This window comes from Lactuca saligna, chromosome 8, assembly GCF_052625555.1.
Source record: "Lactuca saligna cultivar CGN05327 chromosome 8, ASM5262555v1, whole genome shotgun sequence".
In the NCBI taxonomy this organism is placed as follows: Eukaryota; Viridiplantae; Streptophyta; class Magnoliopsida; order Asterales; family Asteraceae; genus Lactuca; species Lactuca saligna.
In genome coordinates, this window is record NC_136424.1 from 71,000,358 (window position 1) to 71,020,000 (window position 19,643).

Genomic DNA, 19,643 nt, shown 5'->3' on the forward strand with positions numbered 1-19,643 from the left:
CAAAACTGACCAATTTAAAGTAAAAAATTCAAAATTATCACCTCTTTCTTAGTGTTGCTTTATCAAAATATAAGAACCATCGCCGGCTTTTGCTATGAATTGAAGAAGGAATGAAATAGATTATTACGGCATCGTATAGTTGCTATGTAGGCATGTAATGGAGCATTCATCAACTAATGTAATTCTTTAGATCTCGTGGACATAGTTCTTGTTGCTGAGTATAAATCAAAGCTAAATGTTAAATTATATATCTAGAAGACATTATTATTAGAAGAAAACGAGCTATATATTAATATATATTAACAATGGTGAAGACAATATCTTTGATGCAATTTTACCGTTTAGCAAAATAGTGAAGGGATGGTAGTATGCATTGACGGAACATATTTTACACCCAAATGAGAGTTTCAAGTACATAAGTCTATGATTCATAAGCAATGGGGATGTAGATTATGACAGCATTATGTTAAAAGTGGATACACATGATATGGACTACAGTCCACAAACGAGAAGCAACAATTAATAATGCAAGCCTCCTTTTACACACTCCACTACAAATGTAACAACTTGTTGCTGTATAAATAGCATTCTCTATGCAAAAACCACAGCCAAAAAGTCACCTATTTTACATCAAAAAAAAAAACTAAACAATTATTCTAAAAAAGCCAATTAACGGTAATGTTCCCGAGCCAAACAAAGAGGGGAAACTGTGCTAACGCGATAAAAAGCAGCAGATAATGATGCCTGCTGGAATCGAAACTTCTAACCTCTGAGAAAAGGACACGTTTCATTGTTTTCACCAAAAAGATTCCCATACAAAGACAAGTCCATGGCATCAAGAAGTAGTAGGAGTAGGACATGATGATTCTACCAAAAACCGCCAGGCATAATCCAGCGAACGCATACCCAGCGTAAGCTACGATGTCCAGCAGAGGTGCCTCTGCCCCACCCAATGAAAATAATGACATTTTTAGAAGAGAAACCTGTAGAAACCAACCCACTATTCCCTTCATGAACAGCCAGTTCAATGCTTCTGGGGTAAACCTGTAGATTAATAACAGATGTTAAAACTTAAAATAATCAATACAACCCATGATATAGTTAGTATACTGTGATTAAGCTGATACTTACTTTCCTTGAAGTCCCAATGAGAAGCCAGCAAGAACAACATATGTACCAAAAGCCATTAATGGGATATACAGATCTGGAGCATTGATATCATAAATGGGAGGCTTATATGATAGCCTACCCCCTACTGGCTCAGTGATTCTTGTCCAATGACCCTGAAAATGACAAACAAAACCATAAAAATGTACAGGTTATACATACACAGAAGAAGATGGAAATGAGAGCAGATAGGGTAATAATATTATAATCTGTGCTAAGCTACCACTTACCCTGTGCAGAAAGGGGAATAGAACAACCTTCAATTTGTTCCTTACATAATGGTCGTTGACTTGGAAATAATATTGTGGATCAGAGAAGTATCTACTAATCTGTGAAAACATGAACAATTTGAGAGTATGGAAAATGGAAATTGCTGTTTTTAATGTTACTTACATTACTTTGCACGTATTCGGAGCTTGAACCTAAGATTTTTTCTCCATAGGCACCAAGTCCACCTCTGATTAGGCCTGAACTGGCACCATAAAATGGATTCCCAAATGGAGTTTGTGGTGTACTAACTGGTGGTCTTGGCACCCCAGATGGGTTTCCAAGATTATCATACATGTTCAATGATCTGAAAAGAAGAGAAAATGATGTGACACTGATACATGCATTGCATAAAGCAGATTCTGTGAAGGAAAAACAACACAACTCTAATATAAACATTTCTTATAAGATACAGTTGAGTGAATACGAGCATGTTAGGTGGCTTTAGGATTCAAAACTGCTATGTATATGTCAGTCTACTTGGATCGAGCATGTGGTAAACCCATGGAACCGTTTTTGATAATACAGATACTTCTACCAATAACTATATTCGCAATCATCAACGACAACTACAAAATCATGCCAATGTTGAACTCAAAACTCGATCGAATTCGAAACATGTTTGACGCATCCAAATAGTATAAAATACATATAGATCACCATTCTTATAGATTAAAGATATTCAGCTGATTTAACATTCGATTTGAACAGATTGATACAGTTTCATAAAATATAAAACTGAAAGGACGCGCAAAGTACAACGATTTCGTGATCTAAAAGCTAATACTACAAATCCTTGAAAATTCGTCGCAACTTATCATGAAATCGAAGAGTAGGATATGTAATAACTGATAAAAGGAGAGGTTATAACTTATAAGTGACAATTAAAAAAATACATCTATGTGGATGGGAAAAAAGACGAACCAGATGAACTATCCGGCGATGAGAGATTGAATCACGTAAGATTCCGATGTCCGATGTAGGCCGCGTTAGTGGCGGTGGTCGACGTAGAGAGTAGCAGATCTGATAAAATTGGGGCTTCAGATCCTTGTGGCGGAGGGCTTGTAATTTCCTTTTGTAAAGCGGGGGCTATATTGTAATATTGGAATATGTACTGGAAATTGGAATTTCCTCGAAGCATACTAGAAGTTACATTTACACCCTTTATTTTCAAAAAAGCTTCAACTGCACCCTTCGTGGTAGGGGTGCATGGTCCGGTTTGAAACCGTGAAACCGGCCAAACCGGTCATCGGTTTGGTTTTATGGTTTGTATTTTTCTTTACGGTTTGGCTTGTGGTTTTGAACTTTTCAAACCGTATTGAACGGTTTGGCTTACGGTTTTTAAGATTTCAATCCGTATAAAAACCGGACCGGACCGTAGGATTTGTATATATATATTAATTATTTTTTTATATATAATTAATTTTTATTGTATTATATATTAATTTTTATATATAAATAATAAATTTAAAAACCCACATTATATTGAATTATTACAACCCAATATTGAATTGGGCTAGTAGTCCACCTCCAGGCTCCAGCTCCAAACAATCGTTCAAAGGTGATTCACTGATTCAACTTGCCCTAATCGACTAATCGAGACATCGAGTAATCGCAAAGAGCCAAATACGCAGACATGGTTTCCACTTTCCAGTTGCCACATTAGTGCACCACTCGTTTTCCCTCCCAGGCTCCGACTTGCAGGCTAACAGCTCGTCGCCTACCCTGCAGCAGCTCCGATTCTACCTCTCATTTCTTTATCGTTGGGTGTTGGCTACTTGGCTGGATTGTTACTCCGATAAGGTATGTTGTGTTCTTAATCAACTGAAGTGATTTATTTATCATCCATCTACACCTGATTTCTATCCATCCATCATCTCTCCTATCATTGTGCATTTGATTTTTTTTTAACAGAAGCCAAGATCGGAAGAAACAAAAGTATAAAGTAGTTGCTAACTGCTTGGCTCCGACTACAGGCCTCCCCTGCAGCTCCGATTGTTGCTCCGATAAGGTCCGTTTGACGATTCTAGCTCCGATAGTGCGTTTGATTTTTTTAACAGTAGCAAACATCGGATGAAACCTTTTAATTTTTTATTTCTTTCTAAAACCTGTTGCTAACTACTAAGTCTCATCATCTCTTAATCTTTTCTTTCAGGTCCTTACATGTGCGTTTGATTTTTTTTAACAGAAGCAAACATAGGACGAAACCTGTTGATTTTTTATTTGTTTCTAAACCTGTTGCTAACTTCTAAAACTCATCATCTCTTAATCTGATTTCAGTGAGTACACAATTCTGAATTTTGCTTGCACTTTTTTCTTTCAGGTTCTTACATGGATAAAGATAACATCAATATTCCAAGTAGCAAACCTGTTAACATCATTGATGCTGATGATGATATGGAAGAGATTGATGTAGATGATGATGTTCATGTGGAGCAAAATGGAGGTGCTACTGATAAGAACCAAGGAAGGGGACGAAAACAGTCTATTGTTTGGAAACACTTCAACAAACCTGATCCAGTTCCACCTGAAGGAGCACGCATCGCATGTATTCACTGCAAGAAAAGCTATGTGTATGAACCAAGTCAGAATGGTACTGGTGCTATGTTAAACCATTTGAGAAAGTTATGCAAGTTTGATCCACTTAAATGTCAAGTAGATAAAAAACAAACAACTATAAATTTTGTTGGAAAGGGTACGGATGGAAAGTTACAAGGTGGTCGTTTTACAAAGGAATTAGGTAAACAAGCTCTTGCTAAAATGATTATTATTGATGAACTACCATTTAGCTTTGTTGAAAAAGAAGGTTTTCGTTATTTTTGTAGTGTAGTTCGACCCGAGCTAGAGTTACCGAGTCGGATTACAATTGCTAGAGATATCTTATCATTATATGTGGATGAAAAGAATAAGTTGAAAGAGCTATTACGAAAATCTTCACAATCCGTTTGTCTTACAACGGATGCATGGACTTCATGTCAAAACATCAATTATATGGTTTTAACAGTCCATTACATTGATGGAGAATGGAATTTGCAAAAAAGGATTTTGAATTTTGAAGTTATTTCGAATCATAAGGGTGACACAATTGGTAAAATGGTTGAGAGTTATCTAATTACATGGGGTATTGAGAAGGTTTTTACAATCACTGTGGATAATGCGAGCTCTAATGATACAACTATTTCCTTTCTAAAAAAAGAAAATACAAAATTGGGGACATGCGATTTTAGATGCTCAATACTTGCATATGCGTTGTTGTGCTCATGTGTTAAACTTGATTGTGTGTGATGGGTTAAAAGATTATGATCCTGCAATTCAAGTTATTAGAAATGTTGTGAGGTATGTTAGATCCTCACCTTCAAGGTTGGCTAAGTTCAAGGAATGTGTGAAGATAGAAAAGTTAAATGTTACTGGAACTGTATGTTTAGATGTTTCCACTAGGTGGAATTCAACTTACTTGATGTTGGAGTCAGCTTTGAAGTATAGAAAAGCGTTTAATAGGTTGGAAGAAGATGGATACTATGCAAGGTTTTTTAATGTGGGTCCTAGTAGCTTGTTGAATGAAGTAGATGCAAAGAAAAAGTATGATGTCACTAGAGTGGGGCCACCTAGTGATATTGATTGGGATGTTGCACAAGCATTTATGTTTTTTCTTAAGGTTTTTTATGAAGTGACAAATCGGTTTTCGGGGTCTTTATATGTAACTTCGAGTGCTTACTTTCATGATATGTGTTCATTGCATAGCCATATTGATGAATGCATTGAAAGTGATGATTGGCGGGTGAGTTCGATGGCTATGAATATGAAGGCAAAGTATGATAAATATTGGGGAAATGCTGAAAAGATGAATCCTTTATTGTATGTAGCAGTTGTTCTTGATCCTCGATACAAGTTAAAATATGTCAATTGGAGTTTGGAAGAAATATACCCCATTGGTGATATTGCATGTGACTTGAAAAAGAAGTTAAAAGCCACTTTGACTCGACTTTATGACTTTTATTTGGAAAAAGATCCTATGCATGCCAAAAGTTTTTCTTCAAACAAGAATCATAACAAAAGAAAAGTTAATGAGAATCTTAGCATACAAGAGAAGCGTATGCTAAAATATAAGGCACATTTGGAAGATGAAAAAACAGGAGAAGTGAGTGAACTTGAAAGATATTTGTCAGATAACCAAGAGCCAAGCTATGAGTCATTTGACTTGTTGGATTGGTGGAAGACAAATGGAGCAAAATATAAGATTTTAGGAAAAATTGCACGGGATGTCTTGGCTGTTCCAGTTTCCACAGTTGCGTCTGAATCCGCATTTAGCACCGGGGGTAGAGTTTTGGATTCATTTAGGAGTAGTCTTTCTCCTAAAACAGTGCAAGCGCTTATATGCACACAAAATTGGATTCGGGGTGTGTTTAACAAAAATGCAAAAGTTGGTTATGAAGATGTGTTGAAAGAAATTGAAGACCTTGATGAAATTGAAAATGGTAAGTTTTAAATTTTCAAAAGTTATATATTTTCTCCTACTTATTATTTGTAAATTCTAACAAAATATAACTTGTATTTTAGATTTTGCAAGCAAACTTAATATTTGCACCGACAATATCGAATGAAAGGTACATTTCTTTTCTTGGTTTTATATTGAATTTTTGGTATGATGTTTTAATATTGACTTTTTTGGACAGCAAAAGCTTATGAATTGGATAGAATTTTGGAAGTGGATAGTATTTTGGAAGTGATCTTGCTGATAATGCTTTTTGGATAACAGTTTTGCTGTTTTGGACAGCTTAGTAGGATGTGTGTATTAGTCTAATATTTGATGTAATGGAACAATATTTGATATTTTCATTTACTGTTTTTTATTTGCTGTTTTGGACAACTTTTTTGGTAGTTTTCTTGCTGTTTTTGACAATTTCCCTATTGCAGTATTTTCAACAAACAGTGCAGTTTTTTTTATTTAACTATTTTAATACCTTTAATAGTGCAGTTTTTTATTATTTTAATACCTCTAATATTGTAGCTTTAATATTATGTAGAATTTTTACTGTTTTAATGCATGTAATAATGCAGTTTTTTTTACTAAATTAGCTTAATGGACTCGATTAAAATGGGCCTAAAAAGCCCAAACCGTGAAACCAAACCGGAGCCAAACCGTTAGTAACGGTTTGGTTTGGTTCGGTTTTAAATTTTCAATGGTTCGGCTTTGGTTTTTGCTTGACAAAAACCGTTAGTAACGGTTTGGTTCCGATTTGACCTAAAAACCGAAAAAACCGGACCGTGAACACCCCTACTTCGTGGTGACTATAAGAACTCTAATATCCATTTTACAAAATAAATGGCAATTTTTAGAAAACTAGTCTAAAACTTATCATTCTAATCAAATCTCTCATTCTTTTTAATGTTTTTAAGATTAAACCTAAAATTTAATACATAAATTAGATGTCATCAAGATTACAATATAAACATATTCCAAAAAAAAGACACATTTCACCTGTATAATTCTATTATGGGTTTTACAGTAACCATTATTAAATCATAATCAAACCTTTATGGGTTTTACAGTAACCATTATGTAAATCATAATCAAGCCTTATCATTCTAATCAAACCTCTCATTCCAGAAAAATACACTAATTGTTTGTTTGTTTGTTGCTTCTAGAATGGGGTTTGTTGACATTTTTTAGCTGATTATGCCTTGAATATTGTCAAGAAACAATAATGGCACGTATGTTGGTATCTAATGTCTAGGTTTGGCAGATATAATTGCTATAAAGATGTTTGATTAACTCATCAATTGCTTCTTGTTTATAATGCATGAAAAAGTTCGGAAGACAGGGTTGAAACTTTTAATCTTATGAAGGGGTTCTTGATTTTTTTTCTTCAGAACTCCTTTGTGAGAACTTGATAAATGATACGTATGAGATATTCATTCAGATTAACCTTTTGATGAATATGTTACCGACACTCATCGCCACTAATCCAAAATATATCCAAGTTATGTTATTAGTATATTTTGATTTGGTTGTGTTTACCCTCTAAACTAACATGTCTTGACTTTGGGTGATGATGTTGTATGAAAAATATATCTTAGACGTATCCTTGAAAATGATTATGCCCTAGATAATCTTGGATGACGTAACTATCTCATTATTTAGATTCAAATAATCAATTTGACATTAGCAACATTGAGAAGAATTACTTATATACCCTTATTTTATCTACTACTTCCTTGAATGATCAGAATTTGCCAAACACTAGTTTCCATAAATACTACTTCATGTGACACTTTTTATTACACTTGGTTATCTTAGTTGATTATTTGCTCCTTAAGTTCTTATTGTATTATATCATCACATCCAAAACCCATAAGTCTCCCTGTTAATTCATTAAGTAAAGAAAAAAAAGCAATACAATATATCTTAGAGAAATGTGGAATTTTAGTGAAATTGGATGGCAGAGAAAAGTAACATTTTTTTTCTGAACAAAATGAGATGAACTTACTCTCCATCTCTACAAAAGACATAAACATCCTCGTCATTTTTACCCTTCATCTCTCATAACAATAGGTATTTTAAGTGAAATGTGATATTTTGCTACAAACCCGAAATGAATCCAAAAAAAAAAAAAAAAACATGATTTAATCTCTTGTCTAATTAAAACTCGAGAGGAAGAATAGCACTTCGGGATCCTCGTACATGTCCAAACGAGAAGAAAGGTCTCTTTGTTCTTGTAGCCTCTTCATGATTACGTATGATATCTTGAACAGATAAATAAATATCACGATCAACTGCAGAATCCATCGAGAAAGATCTTCGAAGGGGTTGAATTGCAAGTTGCTCATCTTCTGTCTCCATGATTCTTTCAAAATGAGGCTTTCTCGATTCATTAGCCCCCTCGCCCAATTCAATTGTAACGAAATCTTCGTTGCTATTTGTTGGGCTCGATTCCGGATCTTGAGGCGAAGAAGTGGGCCCAATCGTATCCGTTAGACACCGGGTCGTACCCGAGATGTTGAATCGACAAATCGGGCAATTGGGATTGTTCCTAAGCCAAATGTCGATACAATGCAAATGGAATCCATGGTTGCAGCTTGGAAGAACTCTCAATGTATCCAAATCTTGAAACTCATTCAAGCAAACCACACATTTATGCAATCTTTTGTTCTCGTTGTCTCTTTTGCTATACTGACAAACGGGTATTTGTCGGATTAGTGATTCGTCCAGCCCGGTGATCTGCCATGCCGGAGTTGAGTAGACTGATGGTGGTTCTTCTGATGTGGTGGTCCGGGATGCCATGAATTGGATTAAAGGGTAACAGCATTTGGTGATCAAGAAGTAGCAAAGGAGCAAGAAAGTGATTGCAGTGATGCAGGCTATTGCGATGGCTAGTAGAGGGAATCCCGTGGCGGTTGTTGCCGGAAAAGATGGTGGTTGGAAGGTTGAGTTCTGGTGGTTCTTGATTGAACGGTGGTCAGAGCTGTAGACTAGCTTGTGTATAGACTTGAACTCCATTTGTAGATAAATCTCTAGAGGTTTTACTGAATTCGTTTCTTTTCTTTATACAAACACCACATACTTGCTTCTTTGATGTTGAAACATTGAATATGTGTTTTTATGTTCCAGGCTCCTTTGGGGCCTGGGGTTATTTTAATGAAACTAAGAAACCAATTTATTTAAAGAAAATAACATAATAATTGATTAATGGTTAGATTGCCCATACAATGGGGACTCATATCATTACTAGCGTGGGTAACCGCTTGAGCACCTCTACTAATATATATATATATATATATATATATATATATATATATATATATATATATATATATATATATATATATATATATATATATATATATATATATATATATATATATATATATATATATATATAGGGTTAGGTTCATTTGAGACCACCTATATTTTGTGAGACCGTGAGACGCATTTTTTTATTTTTTTTATTTTTTTTTAATTAATTCATGTTCCGAAAATAATATTTAATTTTTTTTTTATTTTTCCATTTATTTTGCATTTTAAAATTATTTTTACAATATGTACAGTGAAATATTCTATTTAGAATATTTCACGTATTTTTAAAAAAAAATAGAATTTTTTTTTATTTTTTATTTTTTTTAGTTAATTCAAGTTCCGAAAATAATATTTAAAAAAAGAATTTTTAGATTTTTCCATTTATTTTGCATTTTAAAATTATTTTTAGAATATGTCAGTGTAATATTGTATTTAGAATATTTCACGTATTTTTCAAAAAAAAAAACGGATTTTTTTTTATTTTTTTTATATTTTTTTTAGTTAATTCAAGTTCCGAAAATAATATTTAAAAAAAGAATTTTTGGATTTTTCCATTTATTTTGCATTTTAAAATTATTTTTAGATTTGGTCTCACGGTCTCACAAAATTAGAATGGTCTCAAATGAACCTGAACATATATATATATATATATATATATATATATATATATATATATATATATATATATATATATATATATATATATATATATATATATATATATATATATATATATATATATATATGGGAAAAGTGAATATACCCTTAAGGGTATATAAGCTTAGGTACCCAAACACACCATAATCCGTCGTTTTGTATGATATAGTCATTATAATGTTCTTAAACTTCAACCCCTAAGTTGATTTAATTTCAAGATTTTTGAAATTTCACTATTATATTTCTCTTATGTCACATATTTTTGTCGAACACCTATTAGGTTATATTTATTGTAGTTGAAAATGAAAATTAAGTAAGGGGAAGATAAATGTGTAATTTATAAAAATATGGAAGTAAATCAATTTAGAAGTTAAATTATAAGAACATTGGACAATTATAATGTATTATATGATACAAAACGACGTAGTATTGTGAGTTTGGGTACCTAAGCTTATATAATAATAAATATATATATATATATATATATATATATATATATATATATATATATATATATATATTTCAAATGAGAACATTTATCGATTTGAGAATAAATGAGAACAATTTTCATAAAAGATTTATTTATTCGTTTTCTAATATATTTATTATTTATTATTATACAAAAGTTACAGCAATCTACCAATACGTCATTTGAACACCACCATAAAGGTCATCATGTGACATCCCCAATTTCACGGTCAGAAAAGATCGATTTGTTTATGCTTTGTTTTATAAAATCATAGTAAATCCTTTTGATTAAAAGAGTTGCGGAATTTGTTCCCAAAACAAAATATGATAAAATTTATCAAAATGTTTCTCAAAGAGAATGTATTTTCATTAAATAATAAAACCTCGGGATGTCATGTTCCGATACAGACCAAAAGCATAAACAATATAAAATAGACATTACAACAGTTATTCATAACTATTGATCTATAATCTAAAATCTCTCGTGAAGTCCATCAACTTATACCCTAGTGCCATTACTTGTAATGAAAAGAAAACTGAATGGGTCAGTTTTGGCAGTCTGGTAAGCATATAGGGTGTCCAACCCACAATAATACATTTATTATATTCAATTATCAAACAATCAACCCAAATACTCATTCTCATTATCTCCTTTATTTCTTAAGGATTTACCCTAAGAATCAACTATCCTTTATCCATTTATTCCTAAGGATTAACCTAAGGAATTGACACAAAGTACACCTCTGCCAAGGTCCACAAATTACGACTGGTAAATACTTAGTTCAACATACTTAACAAACACCTAGTTCTAACACTCCTAGTGAATAATTCATTCAAAACATCTGGTGAATACTTAGTTCTAAAACACTTAGTGAACACACTTAGTTCAACAACACCAAGTGAACACATCTAGTTCAAAAATACTTAATGAGCACATTGAGTCCAAAAATACCAAGTGAACGCATAGAGTTCGGAAATACCTAATGAACACATTGAGTTCAAACACCAAGTGAACACATAGAGTTCAAGGATACCTAATGAACACATTGAGTTCAAACACCAAGTGAACAGATAGAGTTCAAAAATACCTAATGAACACATTGAGTTCAAACACCAAGTGAACACATAGAGTTCAAAAATACCTAATGAACACATTGAGTTCAAAAATACTTATTATTTCGTCTCACATCAACTATTTCATCTACCCATGTTCTACCCAACATATTTGTAGATGCAAACACATATACAGTTTAAATCTTTTAAAACATGTATAAAACAATATTTCAACATTTATATCAAGTAAACAAACAATGTATAAACACCTAGCACATACTTCATAGCAAATACTGCATATCTATGCGGTAGAAGAAAGTGAATATACATTCACACATATAACAACAAAATATACATATAACACGTATTTCGTATAAAATACTTCGTATTTATGCGTTAAAAGAAAGTAACCACACACTCACTTGGTTAGACGATGCTCGGACAGCACTACAGGTCTAAGAGTAGTATTCTTCGGTGAAACCGGGATCACTTTGCACACCAGGCTTCTCACGGGTAGAGCTTCGGCTCGGAAACTCTTTTCTTCTCTGGATCTTCGGGTTTCGGGACTTGCTTCGGGTCTCGGGGATGATAACGGGGCTCCTAGGGGTTAAAATTACACGTAAAATGATGTAATATGGGAGAGAGATGAGAGAATGAGCAACCAAACTCGGATGACCCTTCAAATCTATTTATAGGGCAAAACTGGCCCTTGCCACGTCGTGGCACCTTTTGCCACGTCGTGGGCTTGGTCGTCATTGCATGCGTCATCTCAAGTTGCATCTAGGGGACTCCCGGAGGTGTTAGAAGACCTGCCACGTCGTGGCACTGCTTGCCACGTCATGGTCTCTGACATAGCTTTGGGGTTCGCGCCCTGAACTTCAGAAATTCATACCTTTCGCATACGAACTCCGTTTTCGACGTTCTTTATATCAACGTGAAGGTGAGATTATGCTCTACAACTCTCGGTTAGACTCTATTGGCTAATCTTGACTTTATTTTTAATATTTTATAAGTATATTACTTATATATATATTATCTTTAGTAGGTCGAGACAGAAAAACTCCGTTCGAAATTCATAACCCCTTCATCTGAACTCCGTTTTCATCTGTCTTTTTATCGTTGGACTACTATCGAAGACATATTAGACTCTCATTTATATCACTAAGTATAGATACCTATCTACCTTAAATTCACTATTTACGTCGTGCTGGGTCGTGTCGGTTCTGTCGCGAAACTTCGACAGGTCATAACTTCTTCGTTATAACTCGGAATTTGGCGTTCTTTATATGGACAGAAACCTTGTGATATATACAAAAATTTGGTTAAGATTAATCCTTCTAAATAATCTTCTATCAAACAATCATTTTGATGCTTATCGTCTCTAATTTGATTAGCCCGGATCTACGGGCGTTACAATTATCTCCCCCTTAGGATGATTACGTCCCAGAATCATCAACGAAATAGGGATTGCATAATGATTCCACACATTATCTCTTCATCCTAGGTAATAACCGTAACTTCTATGTTTCCTCGAAAGAGTATTTAACTCTATGGCTTTCTTGATCGTAGACGATGCCCAATCTTGCATCTGCTTATCGTACTATGCAGAACTTTCAATCGTAACCTTCGAGTTACCAAATAAGTCCTTATTGTGGACTCCTTCTTCTTCTCAGGATAAATACTTTCATTTATCTATTGTAACAAACCGATGGGTTGTGCTCTATTGACCTCTCATCGTATGATGCCGCTTAGACTCAAGTCTCTTAGAGTAAAATTCCAGAATGGAACATACCTTCCTTCACATTCTAATGTGATATAATCACCTTTTAGCATCCAACATTTCTAGATACAACTTCTTTAACAACGAGCGCGACACTATCAATCGCATTAACTTCAACCTTCTGACTTAAGTCAGATGTTACATCTAACTTGGTCCTCTAGACCACGTAACATACTCCTCGTAGTCGAACTCAAATTTAAATATGACCACTAGGGTCGAAACAAGAACTATATTACTAGTCATTACCGAAACAATGGTAATGACATACCATAATAAAATGGAATCAATTATTAGCTTCTTGGTAACCTTGTGACTTTCCCCGATCCAAGTGTGAGTCTTGTGCTTCCGGTAGTATATGCATCTACTACCTTTCACACTTACTCATACTTGTCCCAAGTATTGTCCCACAGTCTACCGAATCTGAAGCAGTAGACACCATTTCTCGATGTTGTTTCATTGGATCTGAAGTAAGTGTTAGACCACTATCAGTGGAGAGGAAGGTGTCACCGAAAGGGAGGATCTTTCACCAGAATCATGTTTGCGAATTGATTAATGAAATTGAAGGCGTATCCATGAGAGAAGCTTCAAGGAGATGTATGGAGGCAAGAATTTTATCGTGCACCTGAATCATGGAAAGGAATTGGACCACATGTATTCTTGTATCGCTAACTTTACCACCAGCTATTCATAGCCGTTCAAAACCACCAGAGACAATAACAATCAATTGACTGCAACTTCTCAAGTTCTCCTCCATCTTCTGTGGCTGATGTTGGCTTCATGTAAATTGAAAGGTTATGGATTCACTGCATTTAATCATATAAATAGTACGACTTTGGATTTAAAGGAACCTAGCAAGAAGATCGATGGTCATATTACAGGAGTGTCGCCGGCTAGGAACGATGTTCGCTGATGTCCCTGCTCCGAGAGCGTCGTCCATCACCGAAAATTCAGACATATATGGTGCGAGTAGGGTTCAAAAAACTCTTCAGGTGAGATTTGGTCTCAAGCACCAAACCTTGGAAGCTTTAATCAATGGATGTCAGGTCTTAATAAATCGCTTTGCACGCCTACTTTCCAGAATCGATTGGTGATTTGAGGCTTAGTCGTTATTCTTTTGGATTTTCCCCTAAATTTTGTTTCCTTTTCTATAGTGGCATTGATTTCAATTTGAGGCACATAAGGGTTACAGAACGATTCATAAGCAGAAAGATGTTATTAAGCTTGTTGAGGAATATGACAATTTGGATTCTGTTTTGGAGAATGTTCGACCCGATCTACATACAAGAAGCCACTGATGGCTTGCTTTCCAATAAGGGTTGATACTCTAATAAATAGACTATAAAGACTGGAAAATCATAAGCAATTTCTATCGAAGTTACCAGTAAACAGGTATGAGTTTTGATTCGTTGATTTATGGCATGGGTTAACATTGAATTACGATATTATTTTAGTAGGCTGACTCCACCAATTTAAACTCTTAAATCTATTTTGTTTGATTTCTAGAACCTGATTATCAGTTGTTTTGAATTTATGACTTTGTATCAACTTCCCATGCATTAAATGGTTTTCTAGACTTAGTGTAGCTTTTTGGCAATTTGTTGAGGGTAACTTCGTAGTTTATTTATTTTTATAAAAAATTATTTGATTTTTTTTCAAGAACTACTCTTCACAGTTTACGTATATTGATATTTACTTCATTGTATTTGCAACTCATTATTTATCATTTATGTTGGATTGATTGTTCATTAGTTTAGCTTTTTGTCTTTTTATATGCTTTGATTTTGATTTTTTTTTGTTTTCGTTAGACCATCATTGTTTAAAGTTTTGATTGTTTTGGGATTTTTTAGTATCAAATGGCTTGTCTACTTATGGCTTGTTTTGGTTTAACAAATTTTGTATCTACAAAATCTTTGGTTACATTCTATCTGTTTGATTAATTGTATGTAAAGGGTTTTCCATATAACAAGATTTAATCACGTGTGATTAAATATATATAATCATATATCATATATGATTTATGTGCACAAGATTTGGTTTTGCGTTCAAAATTCAATAGTTGTTCTTTGTCCACATTTGAAAACGGATGTTGTTTACATATAATCATATATGATTTTTATGGGCAATATTCGTTTTGCGTTTTGGATTCAATATTTATTATCGTGTATTTAATCACAAATGATTATATGTGATTAGAAACGAATATTGTCTATATTAATCATATGTGATTTAATACATATAATCACATGTGATTATATGTATTTAATCACATATGATTCATTTATCTCACACTAGCTAATTTTCAGGTTCAAGGAGGTGAGTTACAATAACTCTCGTATTATGTAAGTATTACTTATTTCATGTTATTGTTCATGGATACCCTAATCCAGTAGAGTAAACAAGGAAAGGCAGAATGTAGTTCGCATAAATCATATATATATATATATATATATATATATATATATATATGATTAAGTATATATGATCACATTTGATTATATGTATGTAATCACATATGATTTATGTGGACATAATTCATTTTTGCTTTGTAGATTCAATTGTTATTCTCATGTATTTATCAAATATGATTATATGTATAATCGTATGTGATTAAGTACATGAGCAACATTATTGAATTGAGAAGGCAAAAATGAATATTGTCCACCTGAAATCATATGTGATTATATACATATAATCACATGTGATTAAATACACAAAAACAATTATTCAATCAAAACCACAAAAATAAATATTGTCTACATAAATCATATCTAATTAAATACATATAATCGCATGTGATTATATGTAACATCCCAAAATTCAGGGCCAAAAATTTCGTTTTGATTAATTAAAACTGTTTAATAAATTTTGCTCAATCATTTAATAACATTCTTAATATAACAATTATCCGAGTTTAAATCCCAAAGATCATCTAGTGCGGAAAACATGGTGTGATGTGCTGCGATCGCCCCGAGCTCCTTCCTTGAAGAAAACATTAGTACCTGAAACAAATAGTTGAAAATCGTAATCATGAAGATTAGTGAGTTCCCCGGATACCACATACCATACATATCAACTGATCCATACATGCTATACATAACCATGATCCATACAAAACAAACATATCCATAGTCAAGTAAGGTGCTATGTGCCAAACATAGTCTTGCTGTTATGCCACGGGCCGCACGTAGTCTTCCTTGCCAAGCCTAGGGCCACTCCCTGGGTCTTACACACAAGTGCCAAGGACCACCCCCTGGTCTTCCATGCAAGCATCACAAATATAACTATACATACTACTCTACTAGGCTACTCAGCATATAGTGTACCAGGAGCCACCTCCTGGTCTTTCATACATATTGCCTAGGGCTAACCCCCGAGTCTTCCTACCATACATAATAACATATTGTGTGCCAGGAGCCATCCCCTGATCTTTCATGCATAATTCCTAGGGCTAACCCCCAAGTCTTCCTATCATACATAAACAAAATAGGCCGGCATTGTGGCCGTAGACCCATACAAACAGTGAGGAGACTCACCTCACACTGCCAAAGATTCACGGAACGCTTCTGACTGCTAACCGGCATTTCTGAATTACTGACCCTTCGGCTTCCCGAACAAAATGAGCAGCAAATGGAGTGAATCTTCTGGATCTACTCCTTCCTCCTTGACCTTCTGACCTTCTTCTTGTTCTTCCAAGCTTCAAAATGCCTCAAGGCTCACAAAATGGTTCACAAACTCAAGGGAGACTCTAGGGTTTCGTTATGAACTTGAGAGAGTATCAAGGGGGCTGAAGAAGGGTTGTAATGTTCTTTAAATAGGGTTCAAGTCCCGCATTTAGGGTTTTCCCAAAACCTGGCCAACTCGCCGAGTCAGTCCTCTGACTCGTCGAGTAGGTCACTTATCCCGCGACCAAATTTGCGCTCCTGCTCGTCGAGTCACCCATGTACTCGATGAGTCACTTCCTCATCTTGAGGTTTTCTTTCCTTTCTAGGTCTTCTGAATTCAAAGTGTTACAACTCTCCCCCACTTAAACTAAACTTCGTCCTCGAAGTCCACCACGTTCAATTACCTTACCATTCGGTTACCACTTTACCACTTGCTACACACACTCCGCTCATCCCACCCAACCCTTGAAGATGTCATCTTCAGAATAACCCGATCATTACTACCTTCGAGTACAATGCTTTTACCCAACCGGTAACCTTACTGATACTCCTGTTACACTTACTCTGGATACACAAGGGGTTCACCCTTTTACCCTGCATTGTTACTGGCCTTTCCAAGGCACTTTCCACAAGCAACAAATCTTCCTAATCTCCTTCGAGGACCAATCCTCTACTGAAACCGCAATCCCAGCCACTCCTAGTGCCAACCATCATACCAATACTCACGGAACAAACCCACATACAATGCTACAATACTGAAAACTCCACCCAATGTGAGAATTCAGACAATCCTTCGAGCAACATATCCCTCTCTGCTACGTTTAAGGCTCAGACTAGAACAACATCACTGAGCCAAATCATTTACTCTGGGATCATTTGATTCCGCGGTGAGCAACTCAGCACCACCCGATCAGCTCACGACTTCTTATACCAAATACATTACCATCGTTCCTGCCTGAAGTCCTGTTGACTCCCATCCGCCTACCGGATGAACCGAGACCGCCCTGGTCCCAATTGATCTACCAATACCCGAAATACCGGTCCCCCATGGTTACCGAACGCAAGAACGTTCCCTCAGTCGCTCTCAACGACTTAAGAAGATACAACGACTACCTGAATTGCTCCACCAGCCCAGCCACTCTGGCTTTAGAAGATCTAGGATCCCCGATCCCCTACCTTACCTTAAGGTCTCTACCAGGTCTCACCTGCTGCTAAAAGAACACGGGCCTCGCCCACGGGTCTCAGCCATCTATACTTCAGTGCGGCCTCTCCCACAGGTCTCATCTATCCAGGGCTATGCAAACCCACTCCTCCTCTAATCTCAACTAGCTAAACTTCCCTAATTCTTATATTGCTAACTCGGAGATACGAGCCCCCGCCAAACTCAGCGAACTACGTTGCTAATGAATGCTACGGCTTACTCGCAGTCTTACATCACACTTCTACGCTATCTGCTGACTAATGCTACAGGCCACCCTGCAGTCTTACTATACTAATGCTACGGGCCACACCACAGTCTAACTATACTAATATAAGATTGCTATGGGCCACACCACTATATGAATATACGATTGCTACGGGCCACACCGCAGTCATACTATACGAATATACAATTGCTACGGGCCACACCGCAATCTTACAACTCCCTTACTCTATCTTCTAACTAGTAAACACTACGGACCACCTCACAGTCTTACAATACTCCCACACTATCTGTTAACCATTGCTACGGACCACCCCACAGTCATACCACACTTCTCATACTATCTGACCACTGGTGAATGTTACGGCTATCCAGTAGTCTGACAACACCTTCCACACCGACTGGCTACTAGTGGATGCTATAACTAACCCATAGCTGAACATACAAGCACAATCTAGTACCCCAAGCTATACTCATGTCCTAACTTCAACTCCAGACCGATTCTTCTGCAATCTGCTACCAGAAATCCCGAGAATGTGAACTCACAATTAGCAAGTTTTCCGAACTTCCAATTCACACTATCCTCAATTCATACAGCCACCTGGGTCGTCTTTCTTCCTTACAGGAGAGCGAAACTTATCCTAGTTTCAAAACCGCTTCTGTTCCCATAACATGATTGTTTCTCCCCCACTTAGATTTGGCTAAGTCTTACGGCACGCGAAAATCCGAGGATTTCCATTCCTTCCTCCCTTACCCAAAAAGGCATGATAAATACCATCACCTTGATATTGTTAGCGATCTGTCACTAGCCCACACCAAATATCGTATGATTACCGAATACTGGATGAACACTTCCTGCATCCCCGATACTGATAATCCCATGAGCTCAAACTAACATCCTTAAGGTCCGAATAACTAATGCTCAGAGCAACCTCTTTAGTGATAGACCACTCCCCTTGACTCTTCCAAAAGTTATCCCAAACACCAAGACTAGAACCACCGAACCCTGATGATGGTGGATGACTACTCCATGGACCCTGCCCACCGACCTCCACATAACGCTCCTGAACCATTTTCGGCCGTAACCGAGATAATACTGTATACTTCGAACCCGAAGTAAGAGATGGCCATACACTAGCTACTAATAGTTCCTGGTATGCAATTGGCATGTGACAATTCTGAAAATACAATATGAATACAAGCATAGAGACAACTCATACTTACTATCACCCGAGACCGAGGTAAGAACAATCCTAATACATATAGAATCGAAAATAGCCATTGCTATATACCTGTAATATTCCCTGTTGTAATCCAGATCTCCCTCAACTGTCACTACAAGGCCCTACCCTCTCACCCATCTGTAATCCT

General features: G+C 35.6%; 2 protein-coding genes across 2 annotated transcripts; both read right to left on the reverse strand.

The window, feature by feature from the left end:
* Positions 1-427: 427 nt before the first annotated feature.
* Positions 428-2,511, reverse strand: LOC145011967 (uncharacterized). The gene is made up of 5 exons (XM_078970721.1): positions 2,359-2,511; positions 1,561-1,741; positions 1,398-1,496; positions 1,132-1,283; positions 428-1,044 (listed from the first exon to the last, which is right to left on the reverse strand). Exons 2-5 carry the CDS (start codon positions 1,729-1,731, stop codon positions 657-659), a joined length of 810 nt encoding a protein of 269 aa, XP_078826847.1. The 5' UTR covers positions 1,732-1,741; positions 2,359-2,511; the 3' UTR covers positions 428-656.
* A 5,361-nt stretch (positions 2,512-7,872) lies between these two features.
* LOC145011737 (RING-H2 finger protein ATL16-like) lies at positions 7,873-9,049 on the reverse strand. Its single transcript, XM_078970467.1, has one exon. It carries the CDS (start codon positions 8,930-8,932, stop codon positions 8,075-8,077), a length of 858 nt encoding a protein of 285 aa, XP_078826593.1. The 5' UTR covers positions 8,933-9,049; the 3' UTR covers positions 7,873-8,074.
* Positions 9,050-19,643: the final 10,594 nt, after the last annotated feature.